The sequence below is a fragment of the Harpia harpyja genome, chromosome 16 (genome assembly GCF_026419915.1).
Source record: "Harpia harpyja isolate bHarHar1 chromosome 16, bHarHar1 primary haplotype, whole genome shotgun sequence".
Classification (NCBI taxonomy): Eukaryota; Metazoa; Chordata; class Aves; order Accipitriformes; family Accipitridae; genus Harpia; species Harpia harpyja.
The window spans coordinates 19,389,966-19,414,073 of NC_068955.1; the positions used below are offsets into that span (position 1 = coordinate 19,389,966).

General features: G+C 37.6%; 1 protein-coding gene across 6 annotated transcripts in view; it reads right to left on the reverse strand.

Moving 5' to 3' along the window:
- Positions 1-24,108, reverse strand: part of INSC (INSC spindle orientation adaptor protein) — a 149,631-nt gene that overhangs the window by 46,283 nt on the left and 79,240 nt on the right. For all 6 annotated transcript variants that reach the window (XM_052811693.1, XM_052811692.1, XM_052811690.1 and 3 more), the window contains exons 4-7: positions 22,898-22,950; positions 21,140-21,263; positions 18,567-18,680; positions 12,603-12,728 (exon numbers count right to left, since the gene is read on the reverse strand). In XM_052811693.1, the coding sequence (XP_052667653.1) occupies positions 12,603-12,728; positions 18,567-18,680; positions 21,140-21,263; positions 22,898-22,950 (417 nt within the window). The remainder of the gene's footprint in view (positions 1-12,602; positions 12,729-18,566; positions 18,681-21,139; positions 21,264-22,897; positions 22,951-24,108) is intronic.

Here is a 24,108-nt window from a genome sequence, read left to right on the forward strand (position 1 = left end):
AAACGAACAAACTGAAAGCCCTCTGAAAAAGGAAGACCTCTAGACAGTACTGGCAAGGGAAGGAACAGTCAGTGAAAGAGCTATTGTCTGTGAATTTAATGACAGGCAAGAGAAGTAAGATACAGTAAATATATGAGCAATGCTGTTAGATGTTTAGTTTTTCAAAAACAGGATTATTATCTTAAACGGATGAGATTGTTTTTCCAACAGCTCTTTAAATGTTTTCGAAGATGCTTTATGAAACATGAAAGTTTTAGTATAAATCAGGCAGAGTGCCAGATCTAAGTGGTTTCCTGCAAACAAGCCTAAGCAAAAAAAACATTATACTGACACACAAACATGCCTTTACATCACCTGCCATTAATTATTGTTTAACTTTCACCTTTTTTAAGAAATACATGGACACTCATACGTGTCACGGGTGAGCTTCAGCTAAGCCGCACAGCAGCTCTTATCTTATTACGAACGTGAGGTAAGAAAAAACTTACACAATTAACTTCCTTTGTTTTTGTTAGGAGCACATGCAGGATACTTTACCTGAGTAATTCAATACTTCCAGCCCTGACTTAAAATGCACATCACAAGGAAAGGATACTGAGTTTCAGCTGATTAGTTAATTAATTAGCTTACACTGCATTTGATCCTCTGTTTCTTTTTTACAAACAGCTCTGGGAAAAAACTCAGCTCTAGTAAGAGTTAGCATTTGGCCCATGCGACAGAGTCAAAATATACCAATAATGACAGGAAAACCCTGAGATAGTTTTGTGTTTATATAATGCTGTTTGAGTGGGAAAGCTAACCTGCTAAGCACTCATTTAAACCAAGCAAATCTACTGGTAGAAAGTTCAACAGTGGCCAGTGCTAGAACTGGTCAAAGCTGTTATCATAAAAAAGATTCCTGTATGTACTTTTACCCTGTTTTGAAAGCATTTTCTCACTTTGTTGCAGTGATAGGTACTGGAGAGAAGGAAAGACAAAAGAGGTTTTGAACCATGTATTTTGACCATAATTTTGGCAAACACCAGGTGAAAACAAAAAAACACAAGCAACTGTATATGTATAAAATGAGATTTTGCAAGATACAAATTTGTGAATTCCCCCCTCAGTAACAATACCCAGAGCTTGCACATTTTGGGAGCACTGCTAGGGCCTGATTTGCAGAGGTTCTTTAGTACCTGCAGCTAGAAAAGATTCCCAGCGTACACCTGCACTGAACCCTGTGTCACAGCAGGATTCTTACAGCCTCACTGCCTAAGCAAGTGTGAACACTGTTAAGTGCTGTGATGCAAGAGGCTTGTTAACCCCATGTTGAACCCAAGGAAGGGTAGTTACACTCATGGGAGTACAAGAATTACAAAAGTGGTTTTGGAAAAGAGCCAAGATCTAAGTTGAGCATAAGCTGAGGTTTATGTATTTTGCTAGTTTGAACTACTTCTAAAAAACAAGCCCAAGGAAGTGGTCAAGCTGAGAAGCTAACTCAGAATATGGATGTTCTTGTGAGGAAAAACAATTTTCTGCAGCACCCTCAGGTCCTGGCTCTCACCCCAATAGATGACCAATATTAATTACCAGATCAAAGCAAGTCAGTCACTTTGTCTAGCAGCCTCCATCATGTTATCCTTAGGTATGACTGAGATCAGCTCATTTATGGATGAGTTAAAAACTCCAGCAGATAGAACATACAGAGCTCTCTGTTTCCAACTGGCATGCCCCAAAGAAAAGAAATATAAATCACCTGGAACAAGGAGAAATAATTTTTTATTTTTGAGAGGTTTGTTCATTCAGTACTTCTCTAAGTGTAGTTTTATATTAGTGAGGAATTCCACTGCTGCGGTTAGATGAATGAAGAAAGGATTTTCTCCTTTTGCTTTTCAGTATTGTGCATCTGTGAGAGTTCAGTCTTTCAAAATTAAATGTGTGTAAAAGTTTTGAAAGTCAATGTTATGCAAGCAAGAATAGATACACAAGAAACCATATAGAGCACTAGAAAACTCCCAAGAGTCATAGTGAATTCAGGCAGGAAAATAAATGTGGCAGAAGCCTGAGAAGGGAAAATAATGCTAGTACTGAATTCTCAGGGTCCAAAGGCGTTTAAATCCCTGTTGCATAACCAGATCTATGTAGGTACGCTTTTCTTCCTGCAAAGATCTCTGAAATCAGTGAGGTTTTAGGCAGCTCAAAGGTCAGCCAGACAAGAACTGGAGGCTCTGAGCAGTAAACTCTTTGGACTTTCTAATGAGTCACAAAAATCATCAACAATACTGAGTCATGACATCTGCAGCAGAATGTGTCAGTTAGACTAGCATATCTAATTTCAGCAGAGATTTTGTGAGGGGGGAGCTGTCTGATGTGTCTGTCTCAATAAGTATTTTCACCCCTATCTCTCCTCACACTTTATTGTGGCTACAACTAAGCTATTTAATGCATACAACGTAAGCACATTCAGTATGTGTGTTTACATATGGATACAAATGCACATATGCAGTGCAAGAGATTCCTGCTGAGTGAGAAGAAAAGAATTATGAAAGCTACTCATTTGATCGGTCTTTCTGTAAGGCCTTGTCATTCCAGTTTCTTTTCTGCCTCTATCAGGGACAAGAGGAATATTTGAGGTCCAAAATAGCTCTCTCCCTGCACTCTTTTTAAACACTTCAATTGATTCTCATTAATCTCTGCCTTCAGTTTAGCAGCTGAGTAAGCTGCTTCTTTCATCTTAAAATTAAATTTGCTTGATAGATTATTATTATTATTATTAGGTAAGGAAAACCCACCTGTCATTTGATGTGTTGGCTTCTGTTCCTTCAGACGTCATTCGTGGATCATTTGCTGCCCTGATCATTGTCATCACTTTAAGCAATATTTTAAATCATTACAGAAGAATCATCATCTGGTAATTTCCAAATTATTTTTCATTTATAAAATTCTTTTAACATCCTGACTTTTGAAACATAAATCTAGAGCTATTTGGAGTGCTTTAAATAAAATACTTAGTGAAATATAAAATCAATAGATAGCATAAAATACCAACATAACTGACTGCAAAAACCATGTGTAAATTATATGGGAGCCAAACAAGTGCAGAGTGGTAACCTGGCACCAGCTCAAATTTTCAAAATGAAGTTGGAGGGAATGGCAATCTACAGGCACTGCTCCAATTTGATTTTGTACATTGAAGCGTACACGTCAGTAACCTGGCATAGTCTGAGGACTTTCCTTTTCAGCTTTCAAAATCTATTTCAATGAAACTTATCTTTCTAAAACAAGCAGAAAAAATCTGAAGATTCTCTCTCTCTTCCGTACCTCAGCTAAAAAAATATAGAGGAGCATAAAGAGACAGAGCTGAGAGATAGATGAGAAGAGAGGTTGTTCCTCCTACAGTGACTGCATCATATAGGGGAATCAAATGCCAAAGTACACCTAATTCTATCAGCTCTCACTCTGAATGGACACTGCTCTGGAGCCATGAAAAAAATACAACGGAGCAGTGGCAAGATTTACTTGCAGCACATCATTGATAATACCTGAATGCCACTGCAATGCCTTCTCCTGATCATGTTTTGCTGAAACATGACAAAACCTGGCTAAAACAGGGCTGCTTTAACTGTTATGAAATTTTTGCATGTGGACATGTTATTACAGATCCATGCTTAAGTAATATGCCACTTTAAGCACGGGACAAAAGGAAGCAAAACCTAAATCTGTGGGTGACATGGAAGGATTCACACTAAAAGGAAAAGACTTAAAATGTTTATTGTTGGGTTAGAAGACAGCTTGCGCTTTTGTTATCAATTTATAGATAGATTTATATCCCAATTCATAAACTGCCTGCTGCGCCTCTATTGGAAAGACAGACAAGGTTTATCAAAGAGTCTGGTACCTATTTGCTCTGAAAGTTTTGCTTTGTTCCACAGCACTATGTGTTCAGCGATCACCACGTGAATAATTACTCTGAAATTTATTGTAGTCTGAAACCTCAATCACAAACAGACCAACAGATGTGCATCTCTGTTGACATTTTTAACGCGTAGCATAGCGGTTCTATGAAATTACTCACATGCTTAAGGCTAAGTGCATGTGTATATGTTTGCAGAGTCTGGGCCAGGCCTCATATCTAAATGAGGATCTACTGATAAACAACAGAATCTGTGTCCTCCAAAGGCAGCTATTCACCAACTCCTTAGCTAAGTCTCACATTGTCCTACTTCGCCAGTATTATCAAAATGTTTATCTTTAGTGCTATGCTTGCTGGCTCCTTTCTCCCTCTTCTAAAATCTATAATATGATTAAAGTGAAGCAAGGTTTGTAAGGAGAGGTAATATCTTTTATTAGAGCAACTGATACATATCTCCTTAGACCATCAGGGCTACAACACCACAACCACTATAATTTCATTAGTCATTTTAACAGAATTGGAATAATGGCAGCAACCTCAGCCAAAGCATTTTGTGTGTACTTTTTTCCTACAGAGATCTGGCAATGTCCCATAATCCTGCACTAGCATGTCTGTCTTTATTCAATTCCATGTCTCTTGAATAAGTCCATCAAAAAAACACTTGCTTTTCTCTTTGCATGATAAAGTGGGTACTACCTTAAAGCAAACAAATTTTAATCTGCTGTGTAACTGGCAGGAGGTTTTCAACAGACCAAATGATACTGCAGAGATTAGCTGCCAGTTGGCTCGGGGGCTTTTTGTTGGTGGTGGTTTTTTTTCAGAGGGGGGTTGTTTTGTTGTTGTTTTCTTTTTTTTTTTAAACGTGTTTTCACACTGGTTTTCAGTGTTCAGAAACGTGTCCCTTCCATGACTTCCAAAGCATTTTGCCCTAGGACTGCAGTGTGTCGTATCTGAAGATGGTCAGATTCTGCAACGACCTATGAAGTCTTGCTACACCTGCCTGAGAGTGTGGTGAAAGAAGCTGCATTTACTAATTATGTATACATAGCTGTGTAATCAGGAGGTAAAACTTGAAACACCACCTAATATATACGAAGCCAGCAGTTGAGGAAGGGCAGTTCCTGCACTCTCAGATATGATTTAATGAATCTTGCAGGGGCTTTGACAGAAATGTAATTTGCCAAACCCAGCACATTTTTCACTGCCAATTAATTAAACAGCATTACTGAGACGAAGTGTCCAGTAAATTAAAGAGCTGCAAGCCTAGAACTTTACATTATCTAATTGTACCACAAACTCAGCTACTGAAATAGATTTGCCTGGTTATCAAAAAGGCCATGTGAAAAGCAGCTCTTGAAAATGTTGTTCCCCACACTATTCCTTACGGTTGGCTTATATTTGTTTCATTGTAGCTCTTCGTTCTCCTGTGACCTACACGGTTACCCAGTGACAACAGTGTGACACAGTTCCCAGCTCCAGCTATCAATGACACCAAGTTTCAGTGTGCTCTGCACTGTATGTCAAAAGTTGCCTGAATTAGCCTTTAAAAGCTTCTCCTCCTCTCTCAAAATTCAGAAGAGAAATCTCTTTATCCATTCCTGCTTACTGTTTGTAACTTTACAAGCATGATTTCAAAGCCTGGCTACAAATGGCCATAGAAGATGAACCAAAACAATGTTTTCAGATGGAAAAAAGAGCATTATGCAAACCAGAAGAACAATTGACTCTCCAGCCAAAGAGTTGTAAAAGGAACACATCACTTGAACTCTTTCCATCTCAATCATCTCACATGACTGAGCACACAAGCCAGTGTTCTGTGGTTTTAAGCATGCAGAAAGAAAGTCTCCAGTCTCTTCCCAACCATGAAGCTTCACATGTTTTTCCTGTAAACAAACACTACTTTGGGGAACAAACAAGAATCATATTCCCCTTCATAAAACAGTGTTGAGAATGTGTTTGTCAACACGACCCATGGAAAAACTCAGAAAGGATTATAACTTTGCATGTTACCTGTTTTTGTGGGAAAGAGACAAGACAAGGGCCCCTTATCAATTTATCACCTTCTAATGACTTCTAAAAGTCCTGTATTTTGCTGTTAATACCCAGTCTTGCCCTATCTCACTCAGGAGACAGCATAATATGAAATTTGGGTTTCCATGAATTAAAACTGATTTTTGAAAACTATGGGGGGGGGGTGAAAATATTTTTCTTTAAAAAAAAAAAAAAGCTTAATCTTTTAAGCTCTTGAATTCAACTCATTTCAGAATAAAATAGCTATGTAATTTTTGTCATTTTATAGGCCCATCTAATCCCTTGTTCTTAAACTAACTGGGTGCAAACCCACTGAAATAGGCCATAAGAATTTTTCATATATTTACCAGACAAAAAGAAATTTTAACACAAAGCTCTTCTCTGAGGATACGAGAGGCTAACAGGCTGAGGCAGACCTCTGCACTTCCTGGATTTTCTCATTGCTGGAAGTCCCGTGAATAAGCCACTACCTGCCGTAATAAAAATCAACATTTCACTGCTCATCAGAAATCTGCACACTACTCTTGCACTTCTTAAAAGAAGCAAACAACCTGCAGACATGCTTTAAATGAGGCAACCTATGGGTGTCTCCTTCCTAATCACTGGCAATCTCACACACCTTTTCTAGAAGACCATTACTAATGTTTTGCTTCCCCTGGTATTTTGCATTTGGAATGTCCAAATATGAAGACAGCTATATAGTTCATCCAGATCAGGCAAATTTGTAATCTCTTGTGTGGCAACAAAGTTATTTCCATCATATACCAGGTACTATGAAAATAAAAACATTCATGATTGTGGAGCATTCACATGCTGTGACAATGAAATCCATGGGCCACCAGCTAATTTTTGTGTTCAGATTTTAGAAGTGGTGAATATACCCTCATACCAGGTCATCCAAGCTCTCATAATCAAAGCCCTCTCCATAACTCTCACTTCTGTCTCACTCTACAGCTACATGAACCTTAGTAGTTTTAGCAGCCCAGATTTAAGGCAACACATACACTTCATCTGAAACAAAGTTACTCCCTGGTTTTGACTGAAGTTAATGTTTGAAACTGAAAGTTCAAAGTGGTTAGAGCTGAATGAAGTAATCAGCTCAGATTCACCTAAAAGCTATAAGTAAATGGTAGTTGTAAGTATGTCCTGGTTTCAGCTGGGATAGAGTTAACTGTCTTCCTAGTAGCTGGTACAGTGCTATGTTTTGAGTTCAGAGCGAAGAATGTTGATAACACTGATGTTTTCAGTTGTTGCTCAGTAGTGTTTAGACTAATGTCAAGGATTTTTCAGCTTCTCATGCCCAGCCAGTGAGAAAGCTGGAGGGGCACAAGAAGTTGGCACAGGACACAGCCAGGGCACCTGACCCAAACTGGCCAACGGGGTATTCCATACCATGGGACGTCCCATCTAGTATAGGAACGGGGAAGTGGGGGGCAGGGATTCGCCGCTCGGGGACTGGCTGGGTGTCGGTCGGCGGGTGGTGAGCAACTGCACTGCGCATCATTTGTACATTCCAATCCTTTCATTATTGCTGTTGTCATTTTATTAGTGTTATCATTATCATTATTAGTTTCTTCTTTTCTGTTCTATTAAACCGTTCTTATCTCAACCCACGGGTTTTGCTTCTTTTCCCGATTTTCTCCCCCATCCCACTGGGTGGGGGGGGAGTGAGTGAGCGGCTGCGTGGTGTTTAGTTGCTGGCTGGGCTTAAACCACGACAAAGTGCTGTAATAAACTTTTTACTTAATTCCCACCAAAGGCTTGTTTTTCATATATATCAACAGACTACATCCCCATCATGCAGAAATTATTACTGTGTATAAGATCGTGGTTGTTCTTAAAATTCAGACTGGGTTCACAGTGAACAATACATTTTAGGTCACTTACGTTTAAGAAGTCTTCATGAAGTTCATACAGTTTCCCAACCACAAAAATTGTACACTTTGTACTTGCTTCCCCCTTCAGATTCTTTTTCTGGAGGTAAGTAATTTGATATAATATGCTTTAAATGAAGGATTCAGAGCAGTTTATAATGTATACCTAGGCAATTTTGCTTAAAGCACAGTGATAAAAGCTGTGTCATTTGTTAAAAAGAAGGTTTTATGAAAGTAACAACTGTTGTCACCAGTTTTTCTGGAATATCTTCTCTTAATGAGTTGATTCCAGGTGTCTTGCTTTCTGGAGTAGTTTAAATAGTGTCAGTAAACGTACACTGCACAGTGTTAATATATAGTAACAAATATACAGCTCCTTGAATGACTATTTGTATAAATCATTATGATTTTGTGGCAGTTGAGCCTTGATCTAGGTCCCAGCTGAGTTGCAGCTTTTTAATGTAATAATGTTTCACATGCACAGTAAAAATTGCAGTACCTTGCACTATCTGTTTGCTATTTATTTCTGCACTAACTCTGCAGTTCTTTTATTGCAGTGGGAAGTTTGCCTCCGTGAAAATCACGCAACCGAGCTTTAGCATAGGGCAAAATTGGAAAGACATGCCTTCTAGCACCAGTCAAGAACAAGCGTTGTATGAACAGACTTGAAGCAGAGAAACCGCCACAGTCTTTAGACTTCAATGAGGCTGCATGCTAGCATATGTATAGGAGACACTTTTTTCAGAGAGCTCTGCAAAAGAAGGACTTAATGCAGCCTCAGGAAGTGAAAGGGCTGAAGAACTGCTTCAGGCAAACAACGTGCTAAAGATGTACGACTGTATTCAAACATAAACCCCTTTTCCAGGCAAGGTTGCTTCACGTTGAAGACAATATCTGTTAGATTTTACGTGTATCTTGACAATGAAAATGGTATTTGAAGTACAGTTATTCCTAAGGTAATTTGCAGGACGTACATTATCAGACAATCAGGATCACTTTTGTTTGTTTGTTTTTGTAACCTTAAGTTTCATGAAATGCACACATTAATCTATTTAGCTCTGGGCCTTCAACAGTCCTTCCTACACTGGGAACACTTGAGGTAAATTAAGTTTTCAAAGCACACTGATGGAGGTTCAGATATTCTTCCCTCTCAAATCCTCAACAAATGCCTATGTTGAGAACCAATCTCCCACTACATCATTGTATTTCTGTCCTAAGCCTCAGGGCTGGATACACAAACAGGTCTGCATGTTCTTCAGTTTCCAGTCATGCTCACCTCCCCCAAACTCCTTTCCAGTTCTTCTGATTTTAGCTATTTTCTGTATTATCTATTACCTGTATTATATATTGTCTCTGCATAAAATCTGGAATGCCTAAACCAAGAATAGCCATCCTTTCTGATGCAGTGAGCTTCCTCCTAAAAAGTTTGCATGCTCAAATGCCACAAGACACAGATGACAAACCTCTCTTGGGTACAGGGACAGGCAGCTACAGGAATAATGCAAAGGAGGAAAATTCTGATTGCTTTTCCAGGGTCTCTCCACTCCTCTCTGAAGTGGGACTGGTCAGGCAGCTGAGACCCAAGAACGATCTCAAACCTGCTGTGTCACAGTGGATTATGAAGTTAAAGTGTACCAAACAACCGGACATCCATAAGCAGCTTGAAGGACCAGATTTCCACTTGTGGAGCACAGGTTACATAGAACAACATTTATTTACACACAGTCCTCAGTCACAAAATGAGACTATTTCTTCACTATCTTTCTACTTTAAGTGCCTGACTAATTTGTTACTGTTGAGTTCCTGGACCTCTGTAGTTCAATGTACAACAAAGTAACAGTAGTTTTTCAAAAGTCAGTAAAGTACTTGCAAGTGAAATAATAACTATTCTAAAAAAAGTTGTTTTAACCAACCGATTTTGCATTATTGTACATACAACCAAATAGATTCACCTAAAAGAGTAAAAGCTAGTCACTGCAACAACTACTTGTTCATTGTAATTATAGCAAAGATCAGCTTGTTTATCAAGATAATGAAAAAGTAATAATGGTTTTTTCAAGTGTGGTGGTAAGAGAGTAGTGCAGATATATATTTAAAGATGCATGACTGGGAAGAACAAGAATTATTTTTTAAAAACTTGAGGAAAATACTTTTGCTTAAAATAGGTAATTTTCTACATCTTTAGAAATGAGCACTCAACTGTTACTTTCCTTCACTAGTAAAGGAGGACAGTATTTCTACATTGCAATCCAAAAACTCACTCAAGACAAACGCTTTAAACCCAGTATAACATCATTCACATTAAGTTTGAACTAATTATAAAGAAAGCCTAATATTCAGATATCTTAAAACCCATGAAAAAATGTTAAAATACTCTCCACTTGGATTGCCTCCTGTGAACTACTGACTTCATTGCTTGCTTTCTAAATAACCATCTACATTAACACAGATGTTCTTGTTACCTTCTTGTGTTGCTACTGAGTTGGCAAGATCAAGGAGCACTGGATAAATAAACAGTATTCCTAATGTCTTTGTTAATTAAGCACCACAATTACTGCAGAAAGTATACCACCCTCCTAGTTCATCTCCCAGACTTTCTTTTAAGTGGTCTTTTAAACGCTTTAATGGTTGTGAAATCTAATTGAAAAACAGGGGGGGGGTGGTTTGGGTTTTTTTTTGGGGGGGGGGGGGGGGGGTGTTTGGTTGGTTGTTTTTTTTTTTTTTTTTAAATCTTGAATTACCTGATCTGAATTGTTTGGAGGCCAAGCTTTATCTTTTTGAATGAGGTTTCTGTCATTAAAAATCAAGTTCAAATTGCACTGATGTTTTAATGCACTAGGTGGCATAATGATATTCACATTAGAGCAAATTAAATGCTTCACCACCACCCAGGTACTTAATTGCATAATAGAAGCTACCCTTTTCTGCCAGATAAGAAGTCCTATGGTAATTTCTGTAATGACAGGAAAGCTAATATTGTTAACCCTCTTTTTCATTCTTTGCAAGATTACTTCAAATTTTGAAAGAAAAAAAATCATTCTTATTTAAACAAGACAATATGAAGAACTGGAGTGCTGTTCACATTGAAATACTGGTCATCTGATCCATGCACTTTCTATTGATTCCCTATGGTCAAAATACCTTATTGCTTCTAAATAGGTGCACAAGAAGGGTGAAAAGAGAGTACAGAGAGTAGTAAAACTTTCTCATTTACTATCCTTCCTCAGCTCTATAAACTGGTAAACCTGGGCTGTCACCAGCTGATAGATTATTTACAGATGACATAGCATTGTACTGGCCTGTGTTGTTTAAACTCCATTAGCACTTGGAGGATCATTAACCTCCTTGCAGAGAAAATGTCTTTGTTTCTCTTGATATATGAAATATCTCATTCTCCCCCACTAGAAACCAGGCATGTACTGGATCCACATAACATACAGATCCTCAGCAACACAATTTTAGGCAAAGAAGTGGACAAGGTGATAACCAAATACTCCTGTCATAAACCTGTCTGTTCAGTCAGGTCAGTAGGATTAACGTCCAGCCCCTCATGTTGCAGACTTAGGTTTCGGCAAGATGTGATTTAAGAATTGAAGGCCCAGGTGAAAAATGATCTACTGAAAGCAGAGAGTTCAGTTAAAAATCCTTTAAACCCTACTCCAATCCTGATTGTGACAAAGTTTACCCTGAACAGTTTTACTTGTGACCAACATTAAAGTAGATCAAAGACATACGAGTTTGAGAGTTATCACTTTTTCTAGGACTCCTGTTTTGTCAGCTTTAATATGGGCCACATTAAATGCGTGCTGACACTGCCAGGAATTAGACCAGGTGAGTTGAATCAATCTTTTCCATTTCTAACTCTATTAATTCCACTATTATAGTGGACATAATGAAAGATCCTTTTAGACTGATTCTGGTGTCAATCTGAACCAGCATTATGTCAAAAAAAATTTAAGTCATCTTCATTTACTGTAAGCTCAGAGACTTGCTTTTTGCTGCAGATGTTCTGTCACGGTTTGCTTAAATTCTGGGCAGTAAATTACAAGATACGTCAATATAAAGTGGCAGTGAAATCATTTATCATTAACTTGAAGAGGCCATTATTCAGCTGTAGAAGATGACTGTTTTATGAAATACAAAGGATGAGATCATGATTTAGTGACCAGAAGTGTTCATTTTCCAAAACACAGCAGTATGTAGTAAGAATGAGAAAGGAACGGAGCCTAAGCAGTTGATATAATTTTACCTGGATAATGTTTTGATGTTTGCTGTCCCAGTTAAAACTGGCTTTTATGAGACCTGCTGCTGATTAGCATACATTTCTCTATTGCCTAGCTACTATATCTGTAGCATATCTGTATATCTTTCTGTACAATTTTACAACTCTCACAAGTTACTGCAGTACCACAAGCAGGTGCCCTACCTGAGCATCAGGAAAGGATTTAAAGAGGTATAAAGCTTTCTGTCTTTTAAGGGTTATTTAAAACATAGGAGTTTCTAAACAAACACTTCAGAGTCCAGAAATTATAATTTCCCTAGTTTTTGACGTATTCACTAACATGTTTACCTATTTTATGAAAATTATCCCCACTTAGAAAGCTTATTTGTGCAAGCAACTGAATAGGATAATGTTATTGCTGGGACTAATTTTGTAAAGACCAAAGATGCGTTCAGCACAGGAAAGGTGAGCATAATATGGAGCACAGTATCAAACACTACCAAGTTACCAGTTCCTAGAAGAGATTAAAGACAAGACTTCTCTGTTTTATGACACAGTCAGTAAAGAATGCTGAAGTACCTACCTTTTCCAGCTGGTGCATCCCTTCCTCTACGCAGCAAATGGATGCCAATGTTCTCAGCGTCTGGGGATAAAGACACCTGAAACAATCCTGGCGACAGATCTTAAAGAGAGCAACTACACCTCCTTCCTGCAGGGGAAAAGCAAAAACCAGCACTGAATGTTTCTCTGGTATTTAACTGAGATTGGGATGGGGGCAGATTCCTTTAGTAATTTATCCAAATTAGCTATCATCACAACACCAACAAAGAGGGTGTTAAGCTCACACAGAGAACTCAAGTTGATTAACGCTTATATATTAAGTGATGAAAAAGTAATATAGCCTCATGGGAGGTGTGCTTAAGCAATTGACTTTTACCAATTACAAGCACAATTTAAATTAAACTTGACGTTCATGCGAAAATTACAAAGAATTATCAATAGGCAGCAATTGGAGTGACGTATAAGTCATAGTTAAACCATAAGCTATTTGTTTAAAACAGATTTTTGTTAGTATATATTTCCCATTCCTCTACATTTCTGAGCTCCATACAATATTTACTTAATGCTAAAATATGAAAGAGAAGATCATATAACCGAAGAGCTACTGAAAATAAGGTGGAAATAGGTGTCAAGTTCTATATAGTTACAATCCATATCTTCATCCTCTAATACATAAAACTTGCATTCCTACAACTTTTTTCTTTAAATGTGGCAATAATGACAAAGACTTCAGTATATATACAACCTTACAGTAGCTATCCTTAATCATTTCTAACACAACTTGTAAACATGTGTGTTAGCAAAGTTCACATAATAAATGGGAAGATATAAATAAACAGAGGCAATATATGCATTTCATGTGGTGGGGTTTTTTTGGCTTGTCCTTCATTCCAAAATGTTATGCCATCAGGTAGACAACAGATGCCTTATACTATGTAAAAGCAGACATACAATGAAGAGGAAAGCATTTAAAATATTAATAACAGATGAAAGATCTCAGACTGAAGTATTCAGGTTACAGTAGTAAATTAAAAATAGTTGGAATCATGGACCAAGTGGAATATACAACCTCCTTTTTAAGCCTGCTTCAGTAGGTTCGGTATAAAAATATTTTTCAGATTCACAGAAATAATCTTTTTCTCCTCAACCATTTGTGTTATTTGAAAGCTCAACAGGTTGTAATGACATAAAACCTCTGGACTACAATTCAGACTTCACTCATTTTCAGAATTCTACATTTTTGTACCAGTTCTGCTGGAATAGAGTAGACAATAATAGAGCAGGCAAAGCCATCTATTCAGTCTAACAAAAATATATACCAATTTATAAGAAAATTAGAATTAGACAAAATTAGCACCTCAACATATTTTCAAGACAGAAGTTTTATATTATGTCTTTGCACACATATATGTAATTTCTGTAAGATCAGTGAAAGCAGTAGGCTTACTGAGGTTTGCTAACAGTAAAATTTATTTCTGGAATTGTAAGAAGTGCACATGTATCTCTATGAGTTATTTTATATCTAGTACTGCTATATATAGCCTACTGCAGAAAGACATTTCTGAGCCTTTAAAGTAAAAAAGAGGCAGTACACCAACAAAAAAGTTTGTCATATTTTTCCTTTCACAAAGGATATTGATATTTCACCCAAGCGGTAATTAAATTATCTATGAAAAATATAGAAAAAAGCTACTACAGTATTGTCCCCAGACCTAAGGTAACTGGGTTTATTTATTTATTTTATTATCAGTTTGAAAGTCCCCACAGTTCAGTGGAATTGGGGATGATCTGATTCTCTGCTTTAGTCATAAGCAGAAGTTTGTGGACAACACTAGTAAAGCTCAAGTGATGTTGGCACATTTGCTTCAAGCTTTCTATATGACAAATGGGTGCCCTGCTTTTGCCTCTGAGGGACAGGAAGTGATTTATCACTGCATAGGAGATCTAAACTGTTTATTTTGTGCCCTGTGTGCCATTACCAAGCTGTAAAATATTGATCATGAGTAATGAACCTAGAGAGCTGTAAGTGAAATATGGAATAGGTAGGAAATACTGAGCCTGATTCTATGGTTTGTCAAAAGCTCTCCCCTCACTGGGATCTCAGCGTTCCTCAGGACATATTCACCTTTTCCAAGATTTGTCCCCTGCATCGTTTGCAATGATGACAAAACTATTCCATCTGACAGGGATACAAATAGATTGGTCAAATGTGTAAACAGTACCATTCAGACAAAGAAACATAACAGCACTGAGCTTTGCTTGCTTTGGAGATTAACTTGCATCTTTCCAAAAGCTCCCGATATGTCTAAGCATGCTTTTATTTATCCTTTGCAGACTTTTTGGCATTTCCAGGTTTTGACCAAATAACACATGAAATGCTGCTCTTGCTGTAGTTCAAGTTTCTTCTGGGACAGGCTTCACATATTCTGTGAAGCAGTATCTGAGAGAGGAGAACTTGCTTTACTGCTTGATGACCTACTTCTCTCCTATATTAGATTAACAGGAATTCAATTTCATTGAGATGTCCCTGAGATGCTGTTCAGAATGGCTAGCAGTAGATAAAATCACCTGAAATACAATCACAAAAAGTATGTGAAGGGGGTCACGACTATAGAAAGCCCCACTATGCATAGTGAGTTGAGTGAACACAGAGGGGAGAGAAAAGGCATCCAACTGTAAGGTGTAATATTTTCCAGTTTCAGCCTGAAATGACTCAAAGTGCAGTGAATTCTCATCAAGCCTTTCCTCACGATGAAGGACAACATTTATAATTAGCTTGAAAAATGATCTCCAAAGAAATCTTTATAATAAATACTTGCTAGAAAAGGAACTGACATTCAAAGAAGGTAAGGCCAAGATGCATTAGGAGCTTCTCAGAGCAAGTGATCTGCTGCACATCCATATGGAACTCAAATAGTCAAGCATTCCCCAAAGAAGGGTGTGATAAGAAGGTATGGCTATCTTCATTATCTTCATTTTTGCTTCTCTCTCTTTTAGGAGACTGTTATTATGGCATCCCATTCAATGCAGTTGGTATTAGACTCTATCATCGTGAAATGGATTTATTTACAAAGACTTTTTTCCTTTATCATTCTATGTCCCAGCATTTATTTATTGTAACTCTGGAACTGATTTTTACTGATTCTTCTGGTTGTTATGAAGCCAAATCAGTTTAGAACCAGTCTACTTCAAGTAATGCTAGTTTTTGACAGTTGCTCTAGTCCACTCAAAATTTATAATTTCTGGGTTTTAGCATCTCCTTATGCTCTCAGAACACGAAGGTAAAGTTTTAACAACCAAGACTAAATTATAATTTTTAATATGAAAGATCCCAGGATCAAAATCTGATATAATGTAATAAAAAAGACTTTTGTGAACACATCCCTGCAGACAATGATACAGCAAGTTAGTTACGTTTTTTGATGCTTAAGTATGTGTCATAAGACTTGATAGAGAAGTATTTTAGCAGCATTTGGTTCCAAAGGTAGGAAACTGATCTGCAGACAGAAACCTGACTAAAACTTTTCCCTGGTAGTTACAACAAGTGCTCTACTTGACTCTTCGTTTCCTCACTTTCTCTTTTTGGTTTTCAAATTATCTAAACTGGTGGAGTTTCAATTACGCTGCCATCAGCGTAGTTGCTTGCAGATGAATACTACCTATTATGTTTCAAAACTCACAGCTCAACGTTGGTTCTTCTATTAACTCAGAATTCAAGGATTATTATTATTATTATTTAGGCTTTCTACCTTCATTTCTTATCTTGCCCTTGCTACTACTCATTTGTGTTAGAGATCTTAGTCTTTACACTTCTGACAGCTAGTGAGAATAACTAGCTGGCTGTCAGAGTAAGTCAGCAACATGACTCTTTCGCAGCAGATTAAAGTTACATGCTAAAAAAAAAAAAAGTCAAAGAATGCCTCCAGGTGGAATAAAATTAGAGGTGACACTTCAGCATAAGGGGTTGGTTTTTCAAAGCCTTTTTAAATTTTGGTAAAATACTGGCAGGGGAGGAGAGGGAGAGAGAGAGAAGACCAAAACCCTTACCAAGATGTAAAGTGGGAAACCAGTTCCTGTAATATTCTAGCTTTACAATATTATCATGGTTCTTTGTTTGCATGTCCAAGATTTTGATTGCTTTAGAGTTGTAATTTATAGCTTGGGACAGGAAAAAAGTGAACAACAAAGTTCCACAAGATCACACGTCATCGTGGAGAGTAAGACTTCAAGGTTACATGAACAAATTTGTTGCGTTTTGCTTTCACTGTAAATAAATATTCCACTTCTCCAGCTAGTTTTTACAGAAGATAATATGACAACTCTCAAGGGAATTTCTGTATCTGTGGGAGGTTTTAAGATCTTTGCAAAACTTGAATCCATTCTCACCCTCTCAATGAGTGGGCACAGTTCCAGAATTTTTTGTTTGTTTGTTTGTTAAATCACCCTGCACTTTCACTGTCATAGCTAACTAGTCAAGTGACTGAATTCAAAATTCTGGTCTGTTACAATTCCTCTGCCACCTTGCTCACTGATGCAGGTAACTGAGAATACAGAGGGTGAAAGATAATGGTGAGCCAGGACAAATGTATTTCACAGTGCACAGGGGAAACTGACACATAGGACAGGTGGTGCAATCAGCACTGTAATTTGGCAACCAATTGCCACTTAGGGTTCTTTGCATAAAGGGATGCACTTCCTCCCTTGTAAACCTGTAACACATCCAGGTTTTAGCAACAAATTAATTTAGTGATTTGTGGAAGGTCAGACTTCACTTCTGCTAAATTAAACTGTTACGGGATTCACACAATGATAAAAAGCACAAGACTGATTTTCCTCAATTTGTTAGTTCTACACTTCCTCAATACTCAACATTTTAACATTTGTTTTTGGATACCACTGAGTGGAGCTCAAATACCAATTTAGAAAAAATTAAACCTCTCGGGCTGTTGCCAGGATCCACTACATATTTCTGAGTCTACCTCATTTGCAGCCTTCAGAACAGAGCAGTAACTTTAATGAATGGTGCAAACATCCATCTAAAGGCAGATCAAAAGTAAAATGAATTAAATGCTGCTGTTTAACCTCATCTCTGAGCAGGACAAGGGATTGGCACACCACTCCACAAGCAAAAGCTTGAGAAAGGAGATTTTCTTCTTTCTATATATGCTGTGGTTGTGATTATCCTATCCTCGACTCACACAATGCCCTGCCTTTCTCAGTTTTTCAAGATCCAAGTGTCCTCAAAGCTGCAAACTCTGCAGGGATTGCCAGTATCATTGATCTTGGCAGAACAATTCATTTATACCAAAAGTTAGCATTAACTACTCAGTAAATATGAACACACGCTGCCAGAAGTAACTCTCTGTACATTCCTCTGTAAAAGGAAATCAGATGCAAAGTATTTCTAAAATTACATCTTTAATAATATCTCTAACCTCCTCCGTACACATAGCTGAAGAGGTCTTGCTGTTTCTCTGCATACTCAGCCATATGCATGGCTAATTGTAAAGTTTCTCTCCATATGTGTGTCTGGTACTTAAAAAGTACTGTCAGGAGAGGTAATAAAAAGATGCCCAAGATGAAGGGAGTGGTAATACCTCAGGTGGCACAAAGACAACTGTAGCTGAGTCAATGCCCAGAAGCCTGTTGGAGCTTACCATCCTACTGCAGTTGCTTGCACAGGCACTGAGCTTTATTAAATTGAAGATTTGGGGTGTTGCAGCCTTTTTTTTTTTTCTTTTAAATATAATCAGATAATTGTGGTAATAAACTCTGCAGAGTAAGGCTTGCAAAAGCAGCAAAAGAAGAAAAAAAAAATAGTTTCTCAGAGTAAATTTTGTTGTTCTTTAACCTAGATTGTCTCCTGAAATACAGAATTTCATCTTGTACTGTACATTTCAAAACTCACAACCACTACTGTGTTAAGTAAAAATAAACTCACTTGTATTACTAGTTTACTTGGGATTAAATCTGTATATCCCCTTACCTTAGCTATGATACGGCACAGATGAGAACCTTCCTGGGTAAGGCTGAATAAACTACTAATCGCTGACTCAGTGATGTACATACTATCCGACAATTCTATTTGTCTCAGCAGATTCTGTGTGACATAAGATAATAAACATAATTTACTTCCAATGAAAAATGTTAGTGTTATATTTAAAGATAAGATAGAGTAGAAAGACTAGTTCATTTAATCCATATCATCTTGCTTCTCACCCAGAGAAAGGAAAAAACCATGGGCAGGAGTCAGACTGATAACACTGTAACACATTTATCATTGCATTTGAATAGATGTAACCAGGAACAGTGATATTTTAAAATAAATATGAATAGAGTAAGAGAACACGTATGTGTGTGAGTACATTTAATAAAGAACTCTTCAGCTGCTTAGTAAGTTATTATTGGGTTTAGCCTGGGATTGAACTAAAATTTTCAGAAGGCAACTAATTGTCTTAGTGTAAGAAGCTGTATCACAAGGTGATAGAAGATTTCCTACCTTATTTATAAGGAATATTGCTATACCCTTTCTAACACTAATTTCTAAGGCTCTGGGTTCATCACTCTTCCCAGTCCATGCAGAAAATGTCATTGTCCAATACAGGGAATTCTTGTAGAGAAATATAGTTTATTTATCCAATGTATGAAATAGGTTAAATATTTTTATCTTTGCAAATAATTATCTTGCTTTTGCATGTGTGCTATTGCAGCTTCACAGAGAAACACAGCTGTGAAAAATATGAATTTTATTTAATTTTACTCTTTCTGAAAGTACCTAAAATCATTAGAGGAAGAACTAATTATATTTGCTAGGAGGAAGGAGGTAAGCATTTTTATATTTAATCCAAACTTTGAAAGAAGTGCAAGGAATTATCCTACATTTTACACTGTTATTTATACAAAATTCAATTATCTTCCCTTTAAGAGGCTGTGTTCTCCCACCTTTAGCATTAGAAAAATGTTCCATAAAAGACATAACTTACCAGTTCACATTTTGATATGCAGCTATCCTGAATAAAATCCTGATATGCTGATTAGAAAAGAAAGTACTTGATTACACAATTTAAACTGAGAGTTCTGGCCCTTCACACAGACACTTGGTCTGTACCAGAGCAGCAAACTACCCTCAGACAATGCGGTTGTATGGCAGAAGTGGGCATGCAGCCTGACCGAATGGCTCAGAAAACTGTTCTTAAAAGTATTTTTAATAATGACCTCTAATCCAAGTCTTCAGCCACACAAATACACACGAGATGATGCAGAGTAATTAATTCTGCTCCCTTAAAAGAAAAAGGAATTAGGATTTCAGGTGTATCAGTAGGTGCCAAAGTGCCCCAAGATAGGAATATTAGCAATAAGAGCTGCTCTTCAGATTAAAAAAGAATGAGCATCAAAACAACCACAACTTACTCACTGAATTTTCAATATTCAAAATTATTAGCACACTTCAACTCATATGTGGCATTTCATGTAGTTATAAATCCTAACCAAAGAACGTTAGCAGGTACCTTGTTGGTTTGACTATAATTCTGCAAATGTATTCTGGAGATTCTTACCTCCTAGTAATAATCTTTTAAAACTATAAGGGATGTTTCTGAAAGAGCCACAACTTTTTTTATCTGAATGCATCAAGGTATGTTAGAATTTGTCCAATACCATGCATTAATTTTGTTTTAGCACTGTAGTAAGTACCATTTAACTATTTCCTCTTCACTAAGTCTCTCATTTCTTTTTCTCCAGGGACAACACAAAATTTTAGCATAACATCACCTCTAAAATATGGACAAATTAATTGAGCATAATTACATTTGGGGTTTTTTATATGAGGAAGATTAGGGGGTGCAAAGGGATTTCTAATGAGATCTCAAGAAAGAAACCAGTCTAAGTCAAGATAGATTGGTTAGACTTGCAAGTTGTTGCTATTTCAAGAATGGTCTAATGGAAAAAAATTAATGCATTTGTAGTCTCAGCCTAATTACTCAGTGTATTTATCTACATTTAATCACCTCTGGAAACTATACATCATGCCTGCAATGACACAGCAGTGTTTCTAGAAAGTTACACACAAACATATATAACCTGTACACACACTGTATTTTACCACTACTTCCTAGAGTCTAAGACATGCACTGGTTAAAATGTGTTCTGTAGTAATATACTTGCTATATGTACATCTTCTAAAAAGTTTAGCTTTTAGTGAGAATGACTGAGAGCAGGAGAGACTTTTTTCAAGGTTTCTAAAGAAAAGTATTGTATGAAAGGAAGAGAAAATGCGTCCAAAGGTTTTATTAACAAGACATTGTCCAGAAATTAGATGTCCTGCAATGAAGGAGACATCAGGAAAAGTAACATAGTGAACCATAAAATCATTTTGTTTGGGATCTGAGGTTATTGGAGAATTTGAGAATACAAACACCTAAATCTCTTCGCAAGTTATTTGAATTACTGATCATAAATTTGCCGAAAATTGAGAGCTGTAATTCTAATCCTTCTCTTAATGGATGCTCCCCCTCAAGATTCAACAATTTTGAAAGACTGTTTTTTAAACTATAAACTAACCTGTGCCTCATGTGTTAAAACCAGCTCTATCAACTGGCCAAAATACTGAGCAACATTAGTGAGCGTTTCACTAATAGAAGATTTCATGGACTTCAGTATCTGTTCATCTTCAGTTTGTATGCACCTGAAAAGGAAGAGAAAGGAAAGGAGTGAAGGAAAAAAGATGCAACAGACAACTATTGTTTTATCAAGCTGATTGTCACAGATGAGGTCTGCAGGGATATAATCAGAATTCAGCTGTTCAGAAGGACACTGTCTTTGTGCCATTAGCATCGTACCAGACTTTAATGAAAGCTTTGTCTACACATAGTAAGTATACCAAGGGACAACAGTGGACATTAATGAATAATTTGGGCATCACAATGTACTTCACAGACTGCAGGCCAATTTTTGCTGCAGATGCTGTGTCTTTATACCAGTGTAACTCTGCTATTTTTCCACTTACGCTAATAGTTACAGTCACCCTAGGATGCTTGCATTTCAACTGCAGCTGTGTATATCCATCCATCTTTCATGACCAAAGAAGTGCTTTCAATAATTTTCATTTCTTAATGATAGCAGGATAAGGACCCAAAATGGATGTATGTCCAGATGAGTAGAGTTCATTTAATTTTAAACAGCATAGTCAAGAGTAAAATTTGGCCTTCTACGCAGAAAGATTACATACAGCAGCTTTAGAGAGTTAGTAAAACTATCCTGTAACCAGTGACATTTAGCTGTAACTGAAGAAAGGAGATAAAGATAGAAAACTTTATACAATTCAAATGAAATAACTAATACTTCCTCACAGAAATGTATTCATTTGAATTGTCAAAACATATTCTACCCAGGCAGGCCACTGTAATGGAAGATATCATTTGGTTGATCGGTGTCTCCACCTACACAGTAGGTCCCCTTTTCAGCTTTACCTTTCTGTCACCCACCTATAACAACTTTTTGTTAAACAGACAAGCAGGGAGAGGGCTGATTTGGGACAGGCACTATGAGATCAGAGCTCTCATTAAATCAGTGTGTCTCATAGTAGACTATAAAAGTAAAGTCTGAGCTGCGTGGGTTTGGCAAAAAGCAATAGTCCTCAAGAAATGTTCTTTCCTGATAATTAGATGGTCTCTTTTTCCCTGATGATCCCCCGAGCAGAATGACTTGCACAGTGTTTAAAGTAAATCAAAAAAGACTGATTGAACTGTGCTGGAGGAAACAGGGTAACTTATGTTAGGCAGAGGAAATATCATGAGAAGAATTATAAAAAGATACTTATTTTCCAGTCTCAGCATCCTGGAGTGCACAGAGCTGAGTAAACCTACAACCGCAATTTAAAGGAATGGGAATTTATTTCAGTTTGATTTACTAATACATGGATATGTGCATACAGGACCATGTAGTATGACAGTCTTGCAACTTAAGTTTTCACACCAGCTGAAATCTTGGCTCCACTGAACTTGAAGAGAATGTTGTCACTGATATCACTAGAGCCAGACTTTCTTCCTTGATGTCTAAAAGCCAACAAAATCCACTTGTGTGCAGCTTTGTGTCTATGCTAGGCTCTGTGCAACAACAGATCCCATCTTTCATTAGGATGCAGTTTAGATAAAAGCAACTCACTTCACCCACCAGAGGCTAACATTTAGAAAGCCTTTCAGAGCTCCAGGGGCCTAGTTCAAACATTTGAGGGTGTTAGTGGATTTGTGCTTCTCATTAGAAATTCTACAACATAATAAAACAGCAAAATTAATATTTCAGCTAGAAAATTTAAATTACCTTTCTGTGAATGCTGTAAATTCTGAGCACTTGTCTATTAAAAGTTTCTCAAACTGCAGAAAGAGGAGAAAGTGGTTTTAAAGCAATGTCCATATACACAATTGCTTTCTAAAAATAAATAATGCTTGTTTATGATACTTAGGTGAAAATCCTCCAGAAACATAGTATTTCATATGGACACACTTTTTCTACTCTTCTGAATAAAACAAGTAGACACGAAACGGGAGTTTTAAACAGGCAGAAGTGTTGATCTGCTTGAGGGTAGGAAGGGATCTGGACAGGCTGGATTGATGGACCTAGGCTAATTGTATGAGGTTCAACAAGGCCAAGTGCCGGGTCCTGCACTTGGGCCACAGCAACCCCATGCAACACTACAGGCTTGGGGAAGAGTGGCTGAAAAGCTGCCCAGCAGAGAAAGACCTGGGGGTGTTGGCCAACAGCCAGCTGAATATAAGCCAGCAGTGTGCCCAGGTAGCCAAGAAGGCCAATAGCATCCTGGCTTGTATCAGAAATAGTGTGGCCAGCAGGACTAGGGAAGTGATCGTCCCCCTGTACTCAGCACTGACGAGGCCGCACCTCAAATACTGTGTTCAGTTTTGGGCCCCTCACTACAGGAAAGACATTGAGTTGCTGGAGCATGTCCAGAGAAGGGTAACCAAGTTGGTGAGGGGCCTGGAGCACAAGTCTTATGAGGAGCGGCTGAGGGATCTGGGGCTGTTTAGCCTGGAGAAAAGGAGGCTGAGGGGAGACCTTATCACTCTCTACAACTACCTGAAAGGAGGTTGTAGCAAGGTGGGTGTTGGTCTCTTCTCCCAAACGACAAGCGATAGGACAAGAGGAAATGGCCTCAAGTTGCACCAGGGGAGGTTTAGATTGGATATTAGGAAAAAATTCTTCACCAAAAGGATTGTCAAGCATTGGAACAGGCTGCCCAGGGAAGTGGTTGAGTCACCATTCCTGGAGGTATTTAAGAGACATGTAAGATGTAGCACTTCAGGACATAGTTTAGTGGTGGACTTGGCAGTACTAGGTTAACAGTTGGGCTCAATGATCTTAAAGGTGTTTTCCAGCCTAAATGATTCTATGATTCTATTTTTTGACTCTGTAAAACTGAAGTTAAGAAAAAAGTAGTATTTTCTACATCATAAATGCAAAGGAACTCACAATGGGACGTCTAGTTACTTTAGTCCAGTAGTCCTCAAAACCAAAAC